The sequence below is a fragment of the Acanthochromis polyacanthus genome, chromosome 11 (genome assembly GCF_021347895.1).
Source record: "Acanthochromis polyacanthus isolate Apoly-LR-REF ecotype Palm Island chromosome 11, KAUST_Apoly_ChrSc, whole genome shotgun sequence".
Classification (NCBI taxonomy): Eukaryota; Metazoa; Chordata; class Actinopteri; family Pomacentridae; genus Acanthochromis; species Acanthochromis polyacanthus.
In genome coordinates this window covers 23,480,601-23,506,081 of record NC_067123.1, presented here as the reverse complement: position 1 = coordinate 23,506,081, position 25,481 = coordinate 23,480,601, and the positions used below count along the sequence as shown (strand labels likewise).

The following is a 25,481-nucleotide window of genomic DNA, read 5'->3' as shown; positions in this document are numbered from 1 at the left end:
GAAACGCATTTTAAGTTTATTCTGCACTAAAATATAAAAGTTAACACAGCTACTGTAGTGATTTATGTTCTCGTAACACAATGAGCTTAATAGAGACTCCTAGAAGTGAATTTAAATGTGCATAACTACAACAATCCTGCAAATTAAACCATAGTAGGTTTTCTTCCAGTTGCAATGTGAATCTAGCAGACTCAAGTTAGGAAAATCCTTTCAGGGCACTCCCTAATGACTGTTTTGGTATCGACTAATCCATCGAATATTTTATTGATTAGGAGATAAGTTAAAAGAAAAGAGAAAAATCTTAATAATTCAGTACGGCAAACCCTCTTAAAAAGTATGTGTATCTAAAAAAGTGCAATGTGAACCCATGGAATATTTGACAAGCACAGTACAGCTAAAGTATTTCAATTTCTCCTTACTGTGTCCTAACTTTGGTAGGAGCTTCTAATTCTATGTTCATCTGTTGTCTTTAACGTATGCATGTGTTGAGTTTTTCAGACGTTCCAGTCAATACCAGGATAAACATCAGTTACAATGAACTGAAGCCCTTTAAAATAGGACAAAATATTGAAGTTGCTGCATTTTCAGTGCTGACGTTATCAATTATGCCGCCTATTTGCAGCTTTTTATGCATATTTCTGGAGAAGCGTTACGTCTAAAGTTACCTCAGAGTAGGCAGCAGTGATGTGTTCGTACAGGCCTTGGTGATGGTGGATGGCATCTTCAAGGTCTTGCAGCTCAGAGGGCAAATCGACCTCACCGCACGCCTTACACCACGAGTCCACGTTACTCATATACTGCAGGGGAAGAAGGAGAACCATTAACGGTTTCACATAAGCGATACAGTGGGGCTTTATACATCCTTGTGCTCTTGCCAGGAGTCACGTTTCAGTCAGACATACCAGAGTGAACAAGAAATGTGGAATGTTACGAGGCTTAAACATGCAGAAATGGCATTGCTTCTGCTTATGCGCACACGTCAGAGGTTTTCAGCAGAACTATCCACAGCTGAATGAGCTGCACTCTGGCCTGTCGTGACTTTCTAGAACTTTCTGTACCCCTACAGGGGGAGGGGCGGAAAACACATAAAACAATCAGTAAGACTGGCCTCAAAGAAACATCAGAAAGTTGAAGTAATCTCCATCTAATTAAGCATCTCTCCAATGATAATTAGAATAACATGAATGAGCAGAACAAAGATTTAAAACAAGCTGCATGTGTGAAGGAAAAAAGGTTGGGTTGAAACCTCTGGGGGAAAAAAACGGCTGCTTCTATTTCAGCTCACAAACATGAAAGGCCGGTCTGATGACGGCAATATTCCAGGTCGGAAAAGTCGTACCACCCATGTTCCCTATTCTACTTGTGTGCCTTTTAAGGCCATGAATCAGTTCACAGCGGGCCGACTAATGAGCACAGGCAGAAATAACAGCAGACAACAAATACTCCACTTATATCCTGCATATGTTTATGTAAATATATGATAATGATGCGCATATGTTAAGATTTATAGATTTAATGAAGCCAAATGGGTATTTTACAACCTAGGAAGTGTGTGCATATGTGTTCGTATGCATCTATTAGGAAAGCAAACGTTAACACCTCAGCTGTCTCCACCAACACGTCAACTTGAGATGTATTCTGAATCCAGCTCCCACTAAACCTGACTGATTATATGTTTTCTTGAGTTCCATGAGAAAATCAATATTGGTGTCATATTTGTACAGTAAATATGAAGACAGAGCCAGCAGCTGGTTAGCGAGCTTGGCTTGATACCTGAAAATGGGAGCTTTTGTTGGGCTTTGAGTTTCATTAGAACGAAACAACAGGATAAATGATTTTTCAGAGCTGTAACAAAAAATGATGCATCCTTTTCTCCCTAAAAAATTTGTAAAACCAGAAATAAAAGGCATGTCTCTTGCATATCATGTATCTTATAACTAAGGATAAACAAGAGACAAAACTTTATCCTGAGGACTACAACTTGGAGACTGTATATCTGTGCAGGGCTAAACTGACCGTCAATTCATCGGCAACACTGTTAACTTTCAATTTATTGTCAAAGTCATTCTCACAAGGAACTTTCAGTTTCCCATTTTCAATTTCTAATTCTCTCCTCTGCTCTCCAAAGAACTGTGTCAGTAATGGTTAAAAGTCTGGCTGCCCCTATGATCATTCACTATAGTGAGAAAAAAGGGGTGACAGGTGTAACTGTACAGGTGTAATTTATTGGGAGATGAGCACTGTCATTAAAGTGGCTGATTCACCAAAGAACAAAAGCGGACTTGCCTAACTGCAGGATCTAGTTTGTCAAAATATGCCATTTTTAGCATTTAGGATGCTGTTTAGAGGCTGTTGTTTTTTCCTGTAGTGCAACAGATAATAAAAAACAGCAGTATGCAGATAGAAACAGAGGAGAATCCTGCGCTGCATGGCCTATAGCAGGTTTATACCTGAAGGTTGCAATCAGTGAGTCAGACTACCTGTATGTATTTTGTCTTCTGTGAAGGTGAACTGCATATCTTGCCATTTTAACTAGTTATTTTAACTAATATTTCAGTGGGCAACTCATATTTGCCCAACTTACCTGGTCACATTTCTGGTGGAAGCTGGCTGACATCTCCAACAGCGTGCTACGTTCATCCAGTGCAGCAGCAAAGGCTTTCCATTCCTGCTCCAACTGGCCTGAGATCTGCTTGATCTGCTGGGAGGCGTAGTGACCCGACTCCAGCAGCCGGTTGCCCACAGACATGATCCGGTTAATGTTCACGTACACATTCTGTATGGTGAGACAAAGCAAAGAAGGATGAGGTGGGTGAACAACGCCTTGGCAGTACAATAATAGAAATATGTACTGGCAATAGATACTTCATCAGCAGCAATGAGAAAGTTTTTAATCGTGTAATATAAATGCATTAGATGCCATGAAAGCACATAACAACTCAAAAGTTCAGTTACATAAGCAAACTAACGGTGCTCCTTCCCTGGCTCATAAACAGCCCATCATATCCCATAATAATGGAGCCTTTCGCCCTTCGTTGCTCTTCGTGTCACATCCCTGCAGACGTGTTCTCATCACCTCCATATGCACCTGCAGGCTAGGCTAAAGTGGTTCAATTTAAAATAACCTTTTTTCTCACGGTATTTTTTTTTTAATTGATTATATCTGGTGATTTTTTTTTTAGTTTTAACACTCAGGCAAGAGATGAACATTGTGGAAAAATTGTGTAAGAATTAATTCAAAAAGAAGAATTCGTAAAACTAAAAATTAGACAGAGAAGGAGAGAGGCTTGAGGAAAAAAAAGGCTTAAGTAAAAAAGGAGAGAGTGAAGACTATCAGGGCTGTTGGCATTGTTTCTAATCCACGCGCAGAAACTCTAGCAGCTACATTGATTCCTCGTCTCAACAGTTTCATAATGGTTACGTAAGGCCGACTGTGGATAGAGAATAGGATTACTTAATACCTGGTAGTGTTGCTGCTAACACGCAGGAAAAGTGCAAGTGCACAGAAGTACAGCCTGCTCCAAACAAACATTCAAACACAATACTAGAGGTTGATGCTGAGTGCAATAACTGCATGATTATACAGCGCAGGGCAAAGAGTGGAGTCCAAGTGGGTGGAAGAGCATTACCTCCTGCTGAGAATCAACATGTACACATGTTAGCGTGTGTCTTACCATGCAGTTCATCGCAAAGTGGTTGTGTTGGGTTTGCAGCTCTATGGCGTGGGGGTGGTTGTTGCCAATCTCCGTGTAGCCTGCCAGGAACAAACCCTTGTTGTGCATGATCCAGTCAAACATCTGAGGCAGGAGGATGTCGGAAAGAACACACACACACACACACACACACACACACACGGAGAAAAGAATTCAATCACACACACAAGATACAGCTTCATCAGTAACTTTTACACATCACGGCAAGAAAAGGTGAGAACAAACAGCTGGGACTTAAGTGTGTGTAAACCTTAGTGTGCTGCCGCAGTGTTCACATAGTTGTCATCTTTCCAGGCCAGAATACAGAGAAATGGACTGCCTCTATTAAGAGTATCCTCTCAGGCTCTCCTAGAGAACAACTCGTGGCCTATGGTGTCCTAGCAACAAGCTCCTACTACTGCAGTGTATCCAAGACTGCAGCTCTCTCTGTTGCTGCAACCTGCTATTTTATTCCACTCACTCAAACATGGATCTCTGAATTTCTCTCCCTGTCTCCTTCTATTTTGTGCCGCAGCTGTCATCGCCTGAGCTGTCTGGGTGGCAGCCAGAGTTGGTGGCCGTGTACCTGCAAGAGCCATCCTCCATCTCCCTGCCTCTTACCTCTATAGATCCGGTGGAGGATGAAGTGTTTTCCTTCTTACCTCTCATTTTATTTGTAAAATAAAATTTAAGGCTCCTTTTAAAGGTGAAAACTCTGATTCTGGAGAATAAATCCTTATATCTATATATACATAGCCACTCAGCTTGATTAGATAGTAAAGCATGTGCCAGGTATACCATCTCTCTCCCCCTGAGCATTAAAATGTACAAGCTCAAACATGCACAGGACATGCTGGAATAGTGTGGTGGGGATCAGATCACTTTGTTTCCCATCTACAGATCCAGAGCTGTGTATGAACACCAGATTATTTTTAGCACAAATAAAGCTGAGACTATCAGGAGACATTGACAGATTTTGATAAAAAGTGTATTGGATTAGAATGGCTGGCTCTCCCTTTAAGAGCGAAATAAAATATCAGTTCATGAGGACTCCACAAACAGCATAAATCAATGCTTCTCTGTGGGTGTAATTAAGTTTATGCTAATATTGGCAGGTTGTCTGCCCTACAGTGATCACCAGCTGTGCTTATAGATTACCATTACATCAGTGTTCACACTGAACGTCACACCAGCTCCCACCATCCACCAACCTTCTCTGCGTCCTGTTCGAACAGGCGGAGCTGGAAGCACTGATCCAGCTGGAGCTTGCGGACGTGCCAGGCCTGATGGAGGTGCTGTCGGGTGGAGTGCAGCTTGTCCAGCAGCTGGGTGATCCGCGGCACCAGGCCCTGGGTGTCGGCGTTGCACACCCCGCTGCTGCTACTGCTGCTGCCACCGCTGCCACCGGTGCTGCCGTTGCGGTTGGAGAAGGACTCGCTGCTCTGAATGCGCTGGAGCAACCTGGAAATGCATTTAATGTGTGTGTTAATGTCAGCATTACTGTAATCATATTTGCTATTGCTTTGCATTTCTGTTACATGCAAAAATTCCACTTGACGTGGAAAGACAGACACCTAACTCACAGACATAATGCTGGGAGTTTCAAAAATCCCACTGGTTTTTGAAATGGTGCTGTATTATATATGTAAGAAGAAAATACAGGAGATTGTTAGGATTAATATGGCGTAGGGAGAAGTCTGGGAGCAGAGCACCACCTCACGTGATCTTATGGGGAAGAAGATTTTTTTCAAAAACGGAGACTGTGGTGTAAAAACAGTTTGTAGTTAGAAAAAACAAAAGCAGAAAGTGAAACAAAACTGGATGAGACAACTATTGGGAAGATGTGGTCAACAGGGTTTGTCCAATCTTCAGTGAGAAGCTGAGTTGAGATCAGTTTTATTATCTGAAGCTTATGTTAGTCTCACTTGCTAAAAATGTTTAGCGTTGCTTGGCAACACCATCTGCGGCTTCAGACCCCAGTGTAAATAGAATCGGAATCATCACAATTCTAACTCGGAAATATAAAACATCTTTTAGATTACGCAACACATTACCAAATTTGTTGGGCCGTACATCAGGTCACAACAAGATCCCAGATCAGATTTCTCCTCTGATTGCTGGAGAAGTGAAACTCATGTACACTGAGCTCGGGATAAGATATAAGATAGTAATAAATTCCATCGATAATGATGTGCAGGGATTGGATCCGAAATTCTTGCAAAAATGATGATTATGATCATGTTTAGACTTCAGCAGGGCAAAGTCTAACAAGCAGAACAATGACCCAAGTGATGCGAGTGGTGACCTGATTTTATTTTTGTTATGTACAGATTGTGTGTTTAGATGCAAGTCAATATGATTTTATATTGTTAAATTTGCATATCTGCTTCTCAAATAAACAACCACGTCCAATCAGGGGATCATAGGTATATCCTCTATGTAAACACAAGCCTACAAACTAGCAAAAATGAGACATATGCACATGCAGTTTTTGCAACAGTGTGGACAAAGTGCAGGTTTATATTTACCTCTGTCCTTCAGTGTCCAGCTCTTCTATCGGCGCTTTTATGACTTTCTTCTTCAGCGTGGCGTGCTCTTCTATCATCCGCCTGGCTCCTTCCAGGTCTTGAGGAAAATCTTTCCTCGACACAGTTTCCTGCATCTCCTCTAGTCGAGTCAACATCTGGGTGGCGTGACCAGAAAACTCCTCAAACGCCACGCGCACCTGGAATAAAACAAGAACGAAACACGTGAGTAACACACAGTGAACTACAGTCTGAAAGAAGAATCCTGCATATAATAGCACTCCTGTTGCTGTGCTGCATTTAAACATCACTGAGGATTTCAGGGATCTCAAGGCAGATTTAAAGATCAGGCAGACAGCCCTGACTGACAGGATGGGTGGCACACTCTCACCTCTATCCACTCTTCATGGTTGTAATCCAGGCTGCCGTCAAAGTCCGCCGTCAGCTGGGAGGGGTCCACCACTTTCGTCAGACCCTCTAGTGACACCATGGTGGTCTAATGAAGGAAAGGTGGAGGAAAGAAAGAAATGTGAGAGAGAAGGCTGGGAGTTGGTTTAGGTGGATGTAGGTTGCTGTCAGTCCTTTGAGGTAAATGCTTCTTTTCTCGCTTCTCCTCCCACTGTGTGTCTCTGCTACCTTCAAGCGCTGCTGAAAATTTTGACACTTAGAAAACGCATTGCCAACCCCAGTTTCCCAGAAACGAGCAACACAGTTTAAAAAAAGAAATCAGAGCGGAGTTGCAGAGATTTTTGGCTTTTAGTGGAAAGCCCTGTAATTAATAACTTAATACATCCACAACAAGACTTAAGCGCATTTTATCCTCTTCATCCTGCTAATTCAGCTTCACGATACCATAAAAATCTACGAAAAACACGGAATCCACTGAGTAAAACGCTCCTGCACACACGACACACTGTCGCTGTGACTTCTAATCTCAGAATTGAACACTTAAATCAGTCTGGCACCGCTTCTCTTCATCATCTCTTGTCGTCTCTCACTTCAGAGTTTAGCAGAATTCAAATCTTCTCCACACAACAATTGCCTATTACAATATCATTTTCAGAGATACAGTGAGGAAATGTCTTCCTGTTTGGTTTCAGTGCCTCTGTGTTTCTGCTAAGCCACCTCCGCACAACACCCCCACACACATGGCCAGAGATGGATGGAGACAGAACGGTAGGCTAGATGGGCTTTGTGTAAGCCACACAATGCAGAGATGCACTGCTGTCCTTGGGTGAAAACGCACAGCGGCCTTTGCCAGGGGAAAATCCTGGTGCTGCCATGTTAGCCATTGTGGTTCAAGTTAATTGATTCGTACTGCTTTGAGTGGTGACAGAGGCTCGATCGGGGCTGTTCGAGAAGCGTTTTTCTCCCACTGAATGAACCGCACGATGTCTCAACAATCAAAAACGGGGTTGCAGTCGCCTCTCTGACTCACTGCTTCCTTTCTTTGCACCTGAACTGAACGTGAAGGGAGGAGAGAGGAACGGAGGGAGACATGTCCTACCTCGGGGTTTCATTCCCCTGAGCGCGGAGAAAATCCTTGATACGTACACCAAAGCAAACACACACACCTGCTACAGCTACAGTCGATATATCAGACACACAATTGCTGTAAATGTAGTCCTAGGAACAATCCTGTAGCAAATTTACTTGAACAATACAATTTAAATAAAGCACACAATGTGAGGTCAGCTAGTGACTTAGGCAGAGAGGCACTGTACAAATACACGTACACAAATACACATGCAGTGAATCGAACCAGTGCCTGTGTGACATGGCAGGGCAGCTCGTGGAGAACTGCAGCCTGCCCGGTGGCTATTCTTCCTATCAAATAATCAATATGGTGTCATCACACCACAATGAACCTGTGCGTATACGAGCATGTGAGCAATCAGAGCAATTTCCACACCACAGCGCTCACTCACACAGCTACAGTCAGAAAATAATGGGGGAAGTATTCCACAAGCAGCATCAGAGACAAGTCAACCACATACTGTACAGAGAGAAAAAAAAAACAGAGTCTCCACCTATATTACAGTACATGTCATGACACTATGTAATATGAATGGCAAGCTGATCATTATCACAGTGAGCAAGGTTGTTTAATGGCAGATCAAATATGACTAGTCCTTGTTAGAGGGCATTTATCAAGCAGGCTTCAAATCAGACGAAAGCAGCGTTTATATTTAGACTGGATACAAGGATCTGTAGAACACGAGCGCACATTTTGGTATCACCCGATAAAATAAGAATGTTCTTGTGAATATATCATTTAAATTTGCTGTGAAAATGCGCTTTGCCGACAGCATCACAAATATTCATCCTCGTGATCCGCTCTGTGCCATTTCTGGCTGAAATGTGATGAAATTTTTCCTCTTGGAGACAGCTGGCTGGTGATGTACGCAACCAAAGCAGAGAAGAGAGAAAAATAACGAAATGTGCTGACAATGAGCAGCTCCCGGGGGGGGGGGGGGGGGGGGACCACGGCTGTTATCGCAGCTCAGCTGACAGCAAATTGCGGGAAAATGGTGGTATTTTTTTTTTTTTCTTTCTTCTACTTTTGGAACATGTTACTTAAACATGCTGGATGCAAAACTGAGACACTGAAATCTGGGTGTTTTAAAAAGTCAGTACTGTGTGTTAAAATTGCACTATGCTGGGTTCATCATTAACTGAGCAGCATGCAGTGACATAATAAAAATTTTGACTAATGTGAAGATTTAACTACGCATCCTCTCATCTTAAATGCAACAGTTCCAATATTTCCTGCTGGGTTTTAAGTTCAACACAACTTGTTATCTTTTAATTCACATGCACTGCTATCATGCGTGTCAATAAACGGACTTTTTGACGACAAAAACCAAAGCTGCCATTTCAAAGAATACTGCTATACAACTGTTGCTTCTACCATTCAACAGGTTAAAAATCAATCTTGCAACTGTTTGTTTTAACGTTCATGTCTAACTGCCTTAAATGCATCACTGTAAAGTAGAGAAGCCAAAGGTTTGCATGACCTCACCTCGAATTCAAACTTCGAGCTGCCGAAGTTGGTCCTCTGCTTCTGCCAGAAGTTGTCTGGTTTGATGATGAGGGCGACGTGGATGCAGGACGGGAACGACTCCTGCAGGATCTTCAGCAGAGGCTTGATGCTGTCCCACTTGGAGCCACGCATATCAACGATGACCGTGAAGCCATGTTTACACACCTCCTCGCTGGGACGGATAGAGATGGAGGTCAGCGAGAGTGGGAGGAATTAAAAGAGGAGAGATGCGAGGGAGGGAGGGGCCGAGAGGCAGCGAGATTGGAGAGAGTATAATCCAGAGAGAGAGGTGACAGATGACAGGCGTGGGAAAGGATGAGCGAGGGATGATGGAGGGGAAAGAGAGAGAAAAAGCAAAGAAGAGGAAGATGGCAAAAGGAGAGGAGAAAAAGGGAGAAAAGCGAAGAGAATCAAAACAAACAGTGAGATGACGCATTTTCTATACTGTGAGAAGCCTACGCAGCAAACGCACATCCCACACACCCACCCACCCACGCACAACGACACACACACACACTCACACAGAAACCTGCGACGAATGACTCACGAATGGATGCATAAATATAAAAATACTAATCAGCACATTTGTGCATCAGCAACCTCTTTACCCTGTGGTGCTCTGTTCAGGCCGACACCATTATCACATAACCCCACACACACACACACACAAACAAACTATACCCGCACACCTGAATCTACAAATCGGCGACATTTATCCCAAATGCAACAAGAAACACAATTTTTCCTCGTCATTAAGGAGCACACTGTTCTGCTGCTTATTTGGCATCTCTTGCAACTACTTATTTAATTCCCAAACTTGGACTGCATCTATTCCTTCTAGTGATGTTGTGCAAGACACAGCATGTTCCTTTTCTCGACTGTCATTCCACACACTATTTTAACAACGTTCTGTCCATCACTAAATACCTCCATCCTTTTCCAAACCTCTCCTCTCTCCCTTTCTGCAACAGCCTGTCAGTAGACGGTCAGTGTGCAGATGTTGCCTTTCCCAAAATAGAACATCTTTGGTCACCAAAAACCACACAGTAAAGAGAGATGCTAAACATATGCAAAACGTGACATGGTGACGGTAAGCTTCTGAATACCCCGAGGCTGTAAAAAAAAAAAAAAAAAAAAGTCAAACGGGGATCATTTACGGCACATTTTAAACCACACGCACACATGATGCGGCCACTCAAACGGAGATGAGAGCAGACAGAGATGATGGACGGTTTACGACATGTGGAGGGAGGAGAAGCGTGTCAGGTTAGAAGGAGAGCGGTGAACAGAGAGATGCTTTACCTGGGAGGTGAGGAGCTGCTCGCCCACAGTAACTACTGCTGCTGCTGCTGCTGCACTGCCTCAGCTACTGCGACACTTTGTTTTGCTTTCATACACACACACACACACACTTGCTCACTCGCTCCCTCGCTCGCTCACACACCTCCTCACACATGCGCTCTCCATCGCTGTCAGTTTTAATCCGCCCTCCCCTCCCCCTCTCTATTCCGCTTTCTGTCTGTTGATACCTCTTTCCCTTCCTTCATTGGTTTTCTGTTATCCGTCCCCCTCTTAGCTCAGGCTTTCCCTCTCTGTCTCAGCATCTCTCCATGTCTCTATTACTGATTTCTGGCAGCCGAGAAGCTGCAGCAAGCAAACTGCTCTTGAATTATTACTCTCTCCGTTTCTATCTCGCTCATCACATGCTCCTCTCAGCCCCCTCACGTGTTTGCTTATGGAGCCTCATCCACTGGTGTTCAGGCACGGCTTGTTTCTCAAAAACAGAAAGGCAACATACACACACACACACAAACACACACCACAGAACAAATGCAAAGAATGTGTCACCTGGGGATGCCGGCGAGGTAGGCGATCAGTCTCCTCAGGTCGTCCGTTCGTATTCTGTCGTGGTTGCTGCGTGATGGAAAAGTTAACACTGGACCGCCACGTCTGTCTCTGCCACCTGAGGAGAAACATGCACAGAAATAAATAGAGTTAGAACACGTGCATATTTCAGATGTGGTGGTTAGCACTTTCGCCTTGCAGCGAGAAGATCCCCGGTTGGCCTCAGGGATTTCCCGGGATCTTTAGGCATGGAGTTTGCATGTTCTCCCTGTGCATGCGTGGGTTTTCTCCAGGTACTGCTTCCTCTCACGGTCCAAAAATATGCTGAGGTTAATTTATGATTCTAACTTGTCTGTAGGTGTGAATGCGAGCGTGATTGTTTGTCTCTATATGCAGCACTGTGATCGACTTGTGACCTGCCAGAGTGTACCCTGCCTTCACCCTAAATCAGCTGGGATAGACTCTAGCCTCTCCATGACCCTAATGAGGATAAATCAGCACATAGATAATGGATGGATGCACAAAACTGCCAATGTTCTCCTAAGCAGTGAATGAGGAGAAGCTATTCAAAATTACCTGCGGGTTTATATTTGTGCCACTAAATCTGCAAAAATCTGACTGAATTATATAAAGCATCGCAGCAACAAGTTAGCTGTAATAAATGAGTGACGGGCTCGGCAAATATGAGAGCCTGCTGAATCAAAACACCCTTGGTAAAAGATTTGCACTTGATATGAATTATCATTAGCTCTGCTGGAAACCCAAAACGAATGGGAGCGCGAGGTACACACTAATAAACCGTAGCACAGAACAGTTTTGAAAGGTTAGGTATTTTTGGATAGAGACATTTAGTCAGAGCCCTCTTCCAATTTATTTAACATACAAAAACACACATCGAGTCGACTCAAGTTCCTGTGAGTTGTGTCCACCTTAGCAACTGAGCTGTTAAAAACTAAGTGCATCTAACTGACCAACGGCAGTGCTGGAGGTATCATCATTTGCATGTCTGAATGCTCGTACTAAACAAGAAGCACAGGTGAGGAGGATGATAGTGATGTTAGTTTTTCAGATAACCTGAAGCTTTTGACCTGTTTGTGGTGCTGGATGAAAAGTTAAATTACAATTCCATCAATCAAATTTCAAAGTAATCAATCCAACACTATTTGAGACATTTCACTCACAAGTCTAAGTATGAAACCATTTTATTAGAGGGAAAGTCTGTGGGTCTCCAAAGCCGGCAGGATATATCGTTCAGGGACCGTGAAGGTCTGCAGAAAGCTTTGTGCGAATACTTCAGATAGATGCTGAAATATTTTACAGGACAAGTGAAACCTTTGCCCTGCTGGAGGCACTAGATGAAAGGCCAGAGGATCATCAAAGCCTGTACGATTTATCCTTTAGGGAGCAAAAAGATCCGCAGAAAATGTACGGACATTCCATCTAACGCTGCTGAGATATTCAGTCTGGACTGAGCACTAGGCTGAATTTGGCATCCAGAGAAATGCGCTGCCACTGTGACTGAAAATCATTGATATAAATCAAACTGAGTATGCACGGTAAATGCGTGATTTCTGTATGCTATGCAAAAACTACGGCTGCGTTTCAGACTACATACCTTACCTTTTTCCTTTCAGTATGCACTACAGCTGCCTCTACAAAGTACATACTGCTGCATTCAGTATGTAAACAAGTGGGACATACTATTTAGTCAGAATATTGCACCTTTGACCGTCTTACTCATATATCCGTTGCAGTCTGTGGTGTGAAATGAGCCATCATCTGTCTGTGCGCAGACACTGTGATGTACGTGATAAATCCTCCGCTAACAGAGGATTGTGGGTCAGAATGGCCAGAAAAGCAAACTGACTTAGACTGTAACATGCAGCCAGACGCAGTGGGACAGCCAGGATTTTTTCACTGAATGCATTTGGACATATTAAGTATTTGGACATACTAAACCTCATAACATAGTAGAGGACACACTCTGTGCATCAGATCACGTGCAGAGAGCAATTACTACATTTGGCCGTGTGCATGTTTACAGTATGTCTGCCTTCACGCCTGAATCCAACATTTTTAGTATTATTTTGTCATTTTAAATAGTAGTTCTGTGACATTTATCATTTATAGTACATACTCATGTGATTGAATTATGAATATACAGACGTGAAATAATATTTTGCTCCTACTTTCTGGCCGCTTGCACAAGCGAAAAGATGCTTGCCTCACGTGGGAACTCGTAAACACAGGCTGACTGTGCTCAGCCCACAAATTAGTGAGTTCAGTCGGGTTGCTGTGCGCCTGTAGGCTCGACCCGGCTGCTCAGAGGAGAAAATCAAACGCTCACCTGGCAACAGGCAAACATGAGAGAGGGCGAACATGGCCGATTTATTAAGGGGCCAGATTCCGGATAATAGGCTTAGCTCATTTACCCTCCTTTTCACCAGTGGCCCCTCCTCTACCTCCCCTCCCTCCTTCATTTCAAAGCCAATTACTCCGCCAGCGACTACTATGGGATGCGGTAGCTGGCAGTAAGTCATCTCCATGGCAACGCTGCCCTGTCTCTCCCTCTCTCAGTTTCGCTGTTTGTCTGAGTCATTGTCCTCATCATTGTGTTTCTACCGGTGACCTTCGCTGCGACACACATTGGACCAAAGAGGAGCCTGCAAACCACACACACTTGCTAACATACATTTCACTTTGGCATTCCACTTGATTCTGAGGAGATCTGCTTCATGAGTGTCCCTCCAATGGCACATAGATACACGACAATACGACACACAATCTCTCACACGCACAAGATGAATAATGTTTTCGTGTGTTGTACAAATAATCCTGCTGGATGTTCTTGGCAGTCCATATCTCTAGCTCGGCCTCCTGTGAGTTTTCTCTGGCACGACGCAAGTGTGTGTGCGTGTGTGTGTGTGTGAGTGAGTGTCAGCATGTGTGTGTGTCAGACATGGCTGAGTTTCCCTCTGTGGGGGCAAAGACACAGGCAGCTGGAGCTTTCTATTCTGCAGTCCTGCTGATACCGGTTACACAATGGAAATGTGTGTGTGTACGTGTATTGTGTGTAGTCTGTGTGCGCATGCATGTTTTCAAAGATGGGTCAAGGGGCTAAGTGTCTGGGCCTCAGCTCGACCCCACGAGTTTTTACAGGGAGAGCGCACAGCTTGTTATTGTGTCCACACTGTCGGTGTGTGAGGGAGGGCTGAAGCGCTTAAGAGGGGGAAAAAAAGCTGCTGTAGAAAGTGTACAACTTAATACCTGGTTACTGCATGCGCGCACACACAAACTAAGGACTTCATGTTCCATCAGCTTTATTTGCCTTGACCTGACAGTTGGGGTTGGCAGATGTGAGAGACTAGAGACACACACACACACACACACACACACACACACACACACACACACACACACACACACACACACACACACACACACACACACACACACACACACACACACACACACACACACACACACACACACACACACTTACCTGACAGAAAGGCAACCTTCTCTTTGAGGATGGGAAGCACCTCCATCGCTCTCATCTCCTCATTTCTCCTAAAACCTGAGCAGAAAGAGAAGAACACAATGAGATTTGAATGGAGGAATAAGAGAAGCATGTCTCTTTTCTCCTTGCTCTTTCCTAGTCCATGAGCCAAGGCCTTGTTTTTTTTTTTTTTTTCCTTGAGGGCAGATTATGTGGGACAGAGCAGATTTTGTCCACTTGTAATCTGGAGATCTGCAGCTTTAAAACACAGGGGATTGAGCCCCATTTTGGATTGCTTGCATCATGAGGAAACAGTCATTAGGATTCACTCTCTTGCTCTTTCGTGCACAAACAAAACACATAGTCCAAGAGGAAGCTGAGAGACGGCGGTTGGAGAAACAGCAATGGTGAGAAAGTGAGGCCAGACACGGGGGAAATTCAGGGGAAACAGAGAGCTCTTACAGCTCTTGCTGTAACAGAGGTGAAATGGGGTAAAGAAACATTAAACGCCACAGGCCACTTCATTTCAGCGAGAGTTAAAACAAAACACCGTAAAATGCTGCACAAGTTAGGAGGGTTTCCACATAGTGAGTGGATGTGAATCTGCACATCTACCAGTAAGTGCTGAGCAGACAAAAAGAAAAGAATTTATGAGGATTAATCAAGAGTGAACGTTAACAAGACCATGAGCCTGCAGTAATGCCAGCAGCTCAGAGCGTAGTGAGACGAAGAGCATCTTAGGATTGTACCGACAGCGGTAACATGCTGGTGAATAGCAAGTCCAATATTTGCCATTGTAGTTTCTAGCAGGGCTGCACAATATCACATTAGCACTGACATCACAATGTGTGCAACAGTCACATCACAAGGAGGGTAATGTGAAGCACGACAAAAGCACCCAAACACACGACGCTACAACTTTTTTTTTTTTTTGCTGCTTGTTACAAATAAAAAAAACTTGAACTGCTCTCATTTTCTATGACTAATGCACATAAGAAGTTATTCTAATAAAACAAAATTAACTCTGATTTAAGGATTGTTGGATCACTGAGTGTTTTTAGCTTTATTAAAAAAGACAGTTTATTGACATGTGGTGCTAAATTAAGGAGGAACAGGAGAAAAAGAGCAAAAATGAAGAATTGGTTGGAAAAAGGCACAGTGACAGTTGTGTGGAAACATTTCAGCTACAGAAAGCACGATGTTGACCCAAAGTCAGGAGTGGCAACACGACTGACTTGTTTGTCATAAGTTTGTAAGTGCAAAGCCACCCAAAGCAAAAAATGTTTCGGATGCCTTTGTAAGTGTTACACCACACGGAAAAGGTCCTCAATGGCTTTTCCCAGCTTTTCAAAAATTACTTTTATTTTTGATACAGATGCACTCCCCTACAATATTAGAAAAACAAACACACTGGTGTATAGCATGTTGGAATGTAAATTAATTTTAAAGCTATTTGATCATAAACCAGCACTCAACCACCGAAACTTTAACATAATGGCATAATAAATGAAAAGTCAGTGCATCATCAAAATGACTCCAATTTATCTTGAAGGTGCCATAACTGTTCGCGCCAAATTTCATAGCAATCCATTAAATAAATATTCAAAAAATAACAATGAGTCAATACATGTATTATCCGTTATTCTGCTGATTATGACGTCCTCAATTGTTCTATTTCGTCCACCACCCAAAGGCATTCAGTTTCATAAAAGTAATCGGAAAATATTCACATTTAAGACGCTCGTAAGCAGAGAATTCTGACTTTTCTTCTTAAAAAATATTCAGACTGATTAATCACTGACCAAAATTGCTGGAAAATATTTTTCCCACAACTAATCAATTAGTAATTGCAGCTCTACACTGTAGTAACGAAACTTGTTCTTCCGGGGACTATGAACGTCTGCACAAAGTCCATGAAGCATCCATGAAGCCAGGTTGCTAGTACGACTAGAATTATTACCCCGATTTAACTTGCATAAATCCTGGGCATCTCCCACTGAATGTATGCTCTCAATTTAGAATGTGAAACATCTCAGCTTTCGAAATTTCCCTCTGCTTTCTGTGGAAACCGCAGTAAGTAGATTTTCTAAATGGCACTATTAGTGAAGGCCAACAAGCTGTCAGCTGAGAAACATGAATATAAATATAGCTACTTTACCCACTTCTACTACGTTTTTCTTCTCTTAAACTAGTAATCTGTGACATTTTCCTATAAATGAATAGTACTCACTTGTGTTCACAGATGAATCACACGACAGTTGCCGTCTAAAAGCAGCAACTTTTCCTCATCACTGGCTCTCTAATACTGCTACTCTATCTTGGGAAAAAAACTCTGGCATAGTGCATAGGGACTGATGTGTTTTACATACTGCTTTGTCTGGAATAAAGACAGAGAATTAACACAAAAAACCCCAAAGCAATAGCCTGGACTATAAAGTGTCACTCTATAAATGTCACACTGGATCTCATGGGTGTGATGGTGTCAAAGATTCTCCTGCTGTGTTGCTAATATTCTGTCAGAGTGAATGAACAGCTGTCAGGAGACATCCAATAAGTGCAAACCTGTTCAAACCATTCCCTAAAGTGATAAAGTCGCATCTCGGCTTCGAAACACACACACAAGTGGACAGAATGGGTCCAGATTTTGTCCTCCAGACAGAGCAGAGGTCTGGTTTATGTGACTGATGACCCAGACTAGTTATATTACCCATGTGTCTCTTTTTCTCTCGCTCCGTCTTTGACATTTTGTGCCCCACTGACTTTCTCTTCTTTTTTTATCTTCAACCTGGACAAAAACTCCACTGCTGCACTCTTTCGCAAGTTTCATTAAGTGACCTTCATCTGAGACATAAACTGACAACACACCATCCAAAGTGTGTTATTCAGACAGCAAGAAAAAAGACGATGTAATGTAATTCCTGTATCTCTCTACAGTGTCAGTGTGCAGTCTTATGTTGTGGTGGCGAACTGCTCAGACACACAGTTTGTTAGTGTGGATTACATAACAAGTAGTGTACCGGGGAAGAAGTAACCTCTCTGTTGTCCTTTTACGATTGTTATCATGCACACACACACACACACACATTCCTGTCAGGCAGTGAATTGTATTCCAGTCTCTGCTCTCAGCACGTCATCTTATTTACGACTGTATGCCAACGAGATGCTAATTCTTTTCCGCCACCGGAGGAGATGGATGAGAATCAGGACTTGTCTCTATTTTTACTCTCCTTTCCTCCTCTCATTTGTCTCCTGCCCTCCCTCAGGGTGCCACAAAAAACAAATTAACATGATCAACTACATTTCCCACTGTGTTCCTGTAGAGAGTGAGCTTGTAGTTCTTTATAGATGATGCATGAGAGGAGGCTGGTGCAGACGCAGAGCTCTAGCTCTGCCTCTATTTCAGGGAACCACACACGGGCCAGATTTCAGCCTCTATGGAGAAAGCAGGGGTGTCAAATATGACTGCATCTAGTTTCATTATTGATTAGTAAACTGATTGTTTCCTTGGAGAAACATTTGTCAAGTTACACAATGTAAAAACCTAAAAAATGACCAGCACCAATTCTCAAAGCTAAAGGTGATGTTAGTGTAGGATATGGGAAGCTGTGATAAGATTTCTTTTTTGCCTGGAAAATCCAGACTGACTTTATTTATGTATTAATATAAATACAAATAAAGGCAGTCTGGCATTGCGATGATACGAGACGATTTCAAAAAGGAGGGGCTAACAAATGCAGCTTGAACGAGAAAGAACCAATCAGCGTAACATGGATGTGACGCACAAACAAATCGCCCTTTAAGTCTATGTAGTCCAAACAACAATGGCATGCAGCCGAGAAAGCGTCGCGGTGAATGATTACTGCCGTTTTTGTCACAAAAATCAGCGAATACATGGGGTACTCTCAAGTACAACACTTATTTTTGAAAAGGCTACGCAACAAAAGACTCCTTCCGAACGATTAGCGGTGTTAGGAATAACTTTAAATCGGAGCCAAACCAAGTCGGTGCGTATGTGTAAAAGTTGCTTAAATTTACTCACACGTTTGGAACGGGATTTTCCTCTGTACAAACAATGGCAAGAAGCCGAAAGTAACGAGCCATCCAGTGCCTCCTCATCGTCGGAAACGTCAAGTGAAAAGAGGCAACGACTAACGCCATCCAAAACGCCAAGAGACCACAAAAAGATTCGCTTTGGCCCCCCTCCTCTCTCTCTCTCTCCTTCTTGTTTTACGGTGGTGGCCCCCTTCCTCCTCCTCCGGCATCATCTTTATGGGTAATCCAGGCGCTGAAGATGACGCAGCATTAACTCCCGCCTCCCGTGCTATGATTGGTCGTACCAAACTGTACCGGGAGGGAAACGCGATTCAGTTCACACAATGCCAAACTGACTCTCCTGTATCTCCTAACATGGAGATAGGAGATTACATGGAGATTCAGTTTGGATTTTCCAAGCTAATTTTTTTTAGCATTAGACATTTTTTTAAAATCTAAATTTAAATAGTTTGTTTTGTCCAAGCAGCTACTGAATTCAAGCATCACTAAATTTAAGTGATAAAAAATTAGATATTTAGCAAATCACTACATTTGTGAGGTTTAAACCAGTGAATAGCTACATCTCTATGCAAGAGAATTTGAAGAACATTTGAAACATTCAAAAAGAATGAATGAAAAGCTAATTAGGCTGGTTTTCATCAACAGTCTGAATGCAAAAACCCACCAGCATGTTTGAAAGGCATATCTTAAAATTAAATTACTATGAATTTTTTTTAAATGTGAATACTGGACAATAGATTTTCTACATTCCCACAGTCTTTGAACTATTCATCTGTAACACGTTATTTCCTTGCAAAATGTAAGCTTAAAATTGTGATATATCTTTAAAATAGTGCATTCTACATGACTTGAAATTTGCCAAAAAGAAACTGTTAGGTCTAACCAGATTCTGTAAAAACATGAAACATTCAGGGACCCTCAGCACAACCAGGAAAACCATTACAGCTGTGACCAACAGTCACAGGAACAAAATCACAAAACTTCGGGCTGAACTGCAGGCCGTGTTTACACAGAGCAGATATTATTCAAGTGTGGAAATAAAATAAAAATGTGAGAAGTAAAATAACTACAGTATGCAGAGTGATCTTTTTTCCTGGTGTTGGGAGATTATACAGCAGCAAAAAAAGAGCAGTAAAATATGAGAGGAGAAAAAAAAATCATGCAGAAACTGATTAGGTTTAAAAGTAGAATAAGTAAAGGTCGCAAATCAGAAGCAAAATAATTTGTTTGCCAGCTGCTAACGAACCTCAAAGAAGAAGAAACAAACAAAGCCAGTGGCCTTGGCCATCTACAACAGAAAAATGATGAGGTCTCAGGAATTATTTTCAGTTGGGTAAGGTATAATTAGTCCTTCATGTCAGCCGGTACTTGCCATATTTCAGGTTGTCCAGAAGTAGAAACAGCTGATCAGTAATGCAAGTTAAATGCCTGCTGCATAAGAAACTATTTGGAAAAGATGTTTTCATTACACTTCAACTCCTTTTTGAAAAAGTCAAAAACTAACTCAAGCCAAGGTAAATCTTCTGTGAAGTTGTTTTTTTAACTTCTGTCTGGTTTACTTTTGTAATGGGATCAAATGAGATATTTTAAAGTGCACATAAAAAATATGTTACAGAAACATGGTTAGTATTCAGCACTTTTACTTGACTGGTGACTTAACAGATCAGTCCAAGAGATATCTGCTGTTGATAAACTTATCAGTGACGTCTAATCATTTGTCTTTCAAATCATGTTCAACAGAGCGCTAAGAGTGTGCTGGATTTCTGACAGAATAATGCACACTCATGTGGAAACAAAATGATGTCTGTGGGTAGAGCCACAGCAAATGATTGATAAGTTATTGACTAATAAATGAATCTCCAACTATTATGATAATCGAATATTCAGTTTACGGATTTTTAATAAGAAAAAAAAGGAAAATTCTTTGATTGTAGCTTCTTAAATATGAGTATTTTCTGTTTTTTTTCCTCCTCTGTAACAGTACACTGAATAACCTTCACCTGTGGACAAAAGAAGGCAGCTGTGCCAGGGTAAAAGTTCAATAAACAATAACTTTAAGCAATTGTTACAGGTACCTTAAGCTTTTTATGCAGTTAGTTTATGAATTTATTGACTGTTACATTATGTGAAAGCTACTTTTACAGCAGTTATATACACGCAGCTTCCTGAACATTACCTCATACTTTATTACTACCATGATATTTATCTTTGCCAATTATTTACAACAGTGATGTCTTTGGCATTGCTGTGTGAAGCTAAATGCTAAAGGAGCGCGTATATCGAGGTGAATGGCAGCATATGCACGCAAACAGATAAGTCAGCATGTTTTCACTGTGGAGTGATTCATCTTCTAAAGCAAAGACAATCTTTGATGTTGCCCGCAAACCTCCTGTCTGATTGGCTGGCTGCCACTGAGCAGGAGGATAATCAAAGGTCAATGAAAAACCTAATGTTGACAAGATGACAAGCAGAAAACCTCTGCGTGTTTGTGAGAGACTGTAGACGGAGAGCGCACAGTGAGTGCTTTGTAGCCGTGTGAATTTGCTACTGTACAGTCACATTTAACGGTCACTGGATAAAGTCACACACCATCCTCTGTAAACACACCTCAATACAGACACACACACTTTCCCTTCATCTAAACGCCAACCTTTTCATTTCCAGAGTCAGCCTGGTTTCATGCATATGTTCATGCTGACTCTGACAGAGGCGTATAGCTGCGCTTATTTATCTGTATGTCACAATCCTATCATTATCTAAAAGGTTAGATATCAATCAGTCATGTTCAAAGCATTCCACTGACTACTGTTTATTCCCTTTGACTTTAACTGATTTCCTCGAAACAAGCTCGAGAAAAGTGCAGGGAAGTTGTGTACTGATAATAATGCGTCAGTCATTTCATCATTTGGGAATAAATGTTGATGCATGATTACATTTCTACACTGTTCATCATCTGAATCACTGACAACAAATGTCCTTTAGAAGCGTTTACCTGCACTGAAGTGTTTTTGTGCACAGGTTCTCTTCCACCAAACACAAAAGCTAAGTTTAACAACACGGACCCATCACTTCCCCGTACTCTGCAGTGCTCTGGGACTGGAGAAAGTGGCACAGCAGCTAAATATAGAGTGGCCAGGTCACACCCACACACAGAAACATACACCGGAGAAGGAGGCGCTTCTGGATAAATGATGAGCCAACACAACTAAGAAATGAGGAACCAGGCAAAACTGTGAGTTAATGAGACACATGATTGTGTCATGACTGGGCTGAGAAATGGAAGACGGAATGAGGGGGACAGCAGGCTTAGAGAGCGAGGGAGGGAAAGTCAGCAAGACGAGGGAGAGGAAGGCAGAGGGGGAGCGCGTGGGAAACGACAGGTGGACAACCAGACACAAGGGGGAGGAAAAGACAGACGGTAATGATAGATCAACCAGTCAGTCACTGTCACACACTCTCATTTCATCCCTCTCTTCTTTTTTTTTTTTTACAGTCCTCTTTTCCTTCAACCTGTTTCTCCACTATTCTAAGCTTTAGTTCCTTTTCATTTATAGCACTATGAAGAAAACAGAAAGTCAACTCCATCAGGGTGAACGGCAGGCGAGGAGGAGGAGCAGAAAAAGGAAAGGAGGGATGTGACCTCATGGCAGATCTGTAATCACCACCCACTCATCCACCCACCACCAGACAGGCAGCATTGTACCTGTCAGCTGGATGAGGGCGGAGCCAGTATGGGCAAACTGCCACTTGTGATTGGTTGCCCAGCAAGCCATGCTTGAAAATCCTTCCATAAATTGTGAAAAAAATCCATAAATTGCTGTGGATTTGGCTCGGTTTGCAGATGGAGAAACGCAGTCCACTGCCACCATCAGCTAATGACAGACTGACGGGCCGATGTGCTGAAGGGATCCCAGTCCACTGCGGGCAGAGTCGCAGCAGCCGAGGCTAATCCTGAGATTCCTGAGGGGAGATATTCCAATCCTGCAGACAACCAAAACCACCCATTCTGGTGTTGTCTACACGTCCATATGGAAAAGCAGGAGCAAACATTTCCAAGCAGAAACTGTGCTACCAGCAGAGACTGTCTCACTGAGCACGAGCATGCAGTGCAGATTCAAGGCATCGGTGTGTACCTCATGAGGCATTAGGTGAGCTGCTAATCTGCCTGTCTTTTGGAAAGGCAGGTTCCTGGAGGTAATCCTCAATGTGTAGGAGGGGCAAAAATTATAATATGCCGGCACTGCATTTATGAACCCTGAGAAGCTGCTTAGCATGAGGAGGGAGACCTGGGATTGATGGGAAAACCCTTACAGTGCAGGGTGGACTTAGATGTAACATCAAACACACATCAGTCTTTCCTTCCCTGCGTTGTTGCCAACAGCGTTAAATTGTGGCAATACCGGGCAGCTAACACATCCATATGCATTAACTGTATCAGTACGCAGCAATTTACTCGACAATACATCATAAATACTGAAAAGTACATTGCGTGTAAGTATGGAGCATATGCTGTTAGCAAAGTTTCGGTGCTTGGTATGAATACACTGAAATCCCCGAGCAGTCGTGATTGCTCATAATTTGGGTCCATTATCTGAAGGTCACAACTTCATTAACTCGTCAGCGCAAGACTTGTCATTAACTTGTTATTATCAAGAGATATGCAGCAGTTTTATGGTGCACGTCGTTGCTTCCTAAAGGTCTGCCGCCTTTAGAAAAATTAGATATTTGTTATTTCGAAACACTGGGCACTGTTCTCTCCATGATGATGATAAAATAACTCATTTACAGATTTCGTGGTTTTGCTGAACTCTAAACTTGACGAGGCCATAAAATGCAGCAGGCGTAGGTGTACTTTGGCATACAGATCTGATCATGTCAGAGAGAGAAACCTGATCGTGGTTTCTATTGTGATAAAATCAATAATAAACTGCATTCAAATAAATCGGTCAGGATAACTGTAAAGACGGATTATTTCGGCCAGTACAGGCACATTTCTGCTGAAAAAAATGATGCTCTGACCATGACATATATGAGATCTAAAGATTACTACATGATTTAGCAGTGATTCTGTAGAACTGCTTTTTTTGGGGTTACACGGAAAATGAAAAAATTCTAAATACCTGCATGAACGTCGTCTGTTCCTGATAAAACAGTTTTATTTATGGCGTTGCAAAAAGAACTGTATAACAAGCCTGAATCTGCTGTCATTTGGAACAAACAAGTGAATAAAACAGTGAGGCTGCACAATTAAAGAAATATTAATTACGATTTTATTGAAATGAACATGACTGACTGCTATATTGATGTTTAAAATGCTTTGCTCATATAAAACAGCCAATACAGACAAAATCCCTTGTATGCAGCTTGGGTAAATCTGATTTAGGTCTTATTTCATTCTTTCTAATGTAATTTTAAGTCACACATCGATCTAAGCTACTGCAGTGAGTAAATGAGGGGATACTAGAGGCTTCTCTGTGCACAGCTGCACAGCTAGCTTTTACCAGAGCCAACACATGAGGCATTTGGGGATATCTGTAAACTGTTTATCGACAGGCAGACAGTTCAGCAAGTAAAGTGTTTTGAGTAGAATCTTATTTATATTTTGCCTCTACTACATATACTAAATCCAGGTGAAAAGGAATTTGAATCCTGTTTAAATGCAGATTAGCAGGAATGTAGCACAACATGGAAGAGAAAGTAGTGCTCTACTTATTTAAATCTGAAAGTGCAATCAAGATATTGTATCTGTAAAAATAATTATGATCTTACTACTAATTGAAATAATCAAGCTTAACATTTGGGCTTTAACCACACGGTCCTCTAAAATTGTATACTTTCCAAAAAAAACAAATTCCTAATGGAGGCATACAGTATGATAGTGGGACAAATCTTTTGGTCATTTTGTTAAGATGTTGGAATTAAATAAAAGACATGCTTGCTGGTATAATGCAGTCCACCAAATAACTATCTTCATTCTCAAGGTTCATGATACATGAAGTTGCTGGGCACACTAATTAAACGGACACAAAGAGCAGCCAGAGTTTACTTCCCAGAACACAATGACAGACTGTGGGAAACACAATGGGAGTTACGCAATCAGTGTTTTATTTTTAATCAACAGACCATTAGCTACCACTAAGGAGGTTATCATTACCTTGTAGATGATGTTTGAATTCAGGAATTCAGAGAAATCGATGTCCATTGCCAAGCACAAATTTCCAAAGAAGAGTTTCCTCTCCAACAGCTGAGGTAAATGTTAAAGCTTATCTGTCCCATCCAACTCAAATAGACATTGATGAACTTTTCCTAGCGACACTGAGTCCCAACACTTTCCAGGACACTAGCCCTGTGTGTGAAACACAGTTATCACTGATATGGCTACACCCATGGGTGAGAAAGGGATGAGAGGGAAATGCCAGAAATGTCCATCATCCTTTGGTGAAACTACCACGACACAGTCAGCTCATCATGCCAGGTCATGGCTGTTACTGGGTCATATGTGTGTGCGTCACAATATGTCAACACTCTGCACACACCTCAGAGACTCGAGACTTGTAGGGGCCTCTGAGAGGTCAAGTGGGCATTAGACTCACTGATACAACAAAGCAGTTTACTCAACAACACCACTACAAAACTGGCCCATAGAGATTGTGACAAATACCTCAGGGAGGGGACGGAGTGTGTGTTTCTGTGTCAGAACGACAGAGAATGCAACAGCTGCCCGGACATGGACAGATGGGACGGCTGGTACAGTCAGCTCAGGGAATGAGGGGGAAAGTTGCCAACAAACCACCACACTCGCAGCATCTTCTCCATTTGATTAA

General features: G+C 42.3%; 1 protein-coding gene and 1 long non-coding RNA gene across 6 annotated transcripts in view; one reads left to right on the top strand and one right to left on the bottom strand.

The window, feature by feature from the left end:
* trioa (trio Rho guanine nucleotide exchange factor a) overlaps positions 1 to 25,481 on the bottom strand; it is an 87,078-nt gene that overhangs the window by 33,110 nt on the left and 28,487 nt on the right. For all 5 annotated transcript variants that reach the window (XM_022205381.2, XM_051955030.1, XM_051955032.1 and 2 more), the window contains exons 3-11: positions 14,608 to 14,682; positions 11,109 to 11,223; positions 9,240 to 9,432; positions 6,609 to 6,713; positions 6,221 to 6,417; positions 4,904 to 5,153; positions 3,675 to 3,797; positions 2,585 to 2,776; positions 666 to 797 (exon numbers count right to left, since the gene is read on the bottom strand). In XM_022205381.2, the coding sequence (XP_022061073.1) occupies positions 666 to 797; positions 2,585 to 2,776; positions 3,675 to 3,797; positions 4,904 to 5,153; positions 6,221 to 6,417; positions 6,609 to 6,713; positions 9,240 to 9,432; positions 11,109 to 11,223; positions 14,608 to 14,682 (1,382 nt within the window). The remainder of the gene's footprint in view (positions 1 to 665; positions 798 to 2,584; positions 2,777 to 3,674; positions 3,798 to 4,903; positions 5,154 to 6,220; positions 6,418 to 6,608; positions 6,714 to 9,239; positions 9,433 to 11,108; positions 11,224 to 14,607; positions 14,683 to 25,481) is intronic.
* On the top strand, positions 21,933 to 23,892 carry LOC127535978 (uncharacterized). Its single transcript, XR_007944905.1, has 2 exons — positions 21,933 to 22,075; positions 22,212 to 23,892. It is a non-coding gene; the product is annotated as an uncharacterized LOC127535978 (long non-coding RNA).